Source organism: Arachis ipaensis, chromosome B09 (genome assembly GCF_000816755.2).
Source record: "Arachis ipaensis cultivar K30076 chromosome B09, Araip1.1, whole genome shotgun sequence".
Classification (NCBI taxonomy): Eukaryota; Viridiplantae; Streptophyta; class Magnoliopsida; order Fabales; family Fabaceae; genus Arachis; species Arachis ipaensis.
In genome coordinates this window covers 21100724-21101793 of record NC_029793.2, presented here as the reverse complement: position 1 = coordinate 21101793, position 1070 = coordinate 21100724, and the positions used below count along the sequence as shown (strand labels likewise).

General features: G+C 41.8%; 1 protein-coding gene across 1 annotated transcript in view; it reads left to right on the top strand.

Annotated features, from left to right (window-relative positions):
• The window catches only part of LOC107619190, a 6912-nt gene that overhangs the window by 3035 nt on the left and 2807 nt on the right, over positions 1-1070 (top strand). The window contains exon 3 of the mRNA XM_016321432.2: positions 444-1043. Coding sequence (XP_016176918.1) covers positions 444-1043 — 600 coding nt within the window. The remainder of the gene's footprint in view (positions 1-443; positions 1044-1070) is intronic.

Genomic DNA, 1070 nt, shown 5'->3' with positions numbered 1-1070 from the left:
TATTATAGATTTAATTAACATGTGTCTTAAGAAAAAATTTACTACTAGTAAAAAATTTTAAATATTTTTATTTAATAAATACAAAATAAATATATTAAAACTTAAATTTTTATATTTTTAACAAAAAATTTTTATTTTATAATTTTAACATTTTTTATTATTATACCCTTAGAATATCTCCTTCAAACATAAAATAATTAAATCCTAAATAACAATAATAACAAATTCTTATAATCACAATAAACTAAAATAATTGTCTTGAATTTTAGTAGTGAAAATATTCTTTCTTAACTTTTAACTAAGTTTGTAAAGAAAAAAAATATCAACATAAACATCTAATCTTCTCTCATTTCTATAAACTTTTATGTATTAGAGACTAAATTACTAAGACTATTTTACTCAAAAGGTGACTAATTGATTTTTACTTTGATTTAAATTTACAGATACTTAGTACTTGGCAAAGCATGCTACCACTTAGGCCTAATGGAAGACGCAATGATTCTCCTCCAAACCGGCAAGCGCCTAGCTACGGCCGCCTTCCGCCGCGAAAGCATCTGCTGGTCTGACGACAGCTTCTCCCTCTCCCTCTCCACCGCCGCCACAGCACCACCGTCCAGCCCTCTCACCGAATCGGAGTCCATAACCCAGCTCCTGTCCCACATCAAGCTCCTCCTCCGTCGTCGGGCCGCAGCACTGGCCGCCCTTGACGCCGGGGTCCACACGGAGGCCATCCGCCACTTCTCGAAGATCATCGAGTCCCGGCGCGGTGTGACGCCACAGGGCTTCCTCTCGCAGTGCTACGCGCATCGTGCCTCCGCCCAGCGGCACGCATGGCGAATAGCGGACGCAATCGCGGACTGTAACCGCGCGCTGGCGCTGGAAGCGACGAGCATCGAAGCACTCCACACACGCGCGTCGGTGCTTGAAATGATTAAGTGCCTTCCTGATTCTCTGCATGACCTTGAACACTTAAAGCTTCTCTACAACTCCATTCTTCGTGACCGCAAGCTCCCTGGACCCGCCTGGAAGCACCACAATGTTAGGTACTCCTGTCAACCCACAACTGTCTC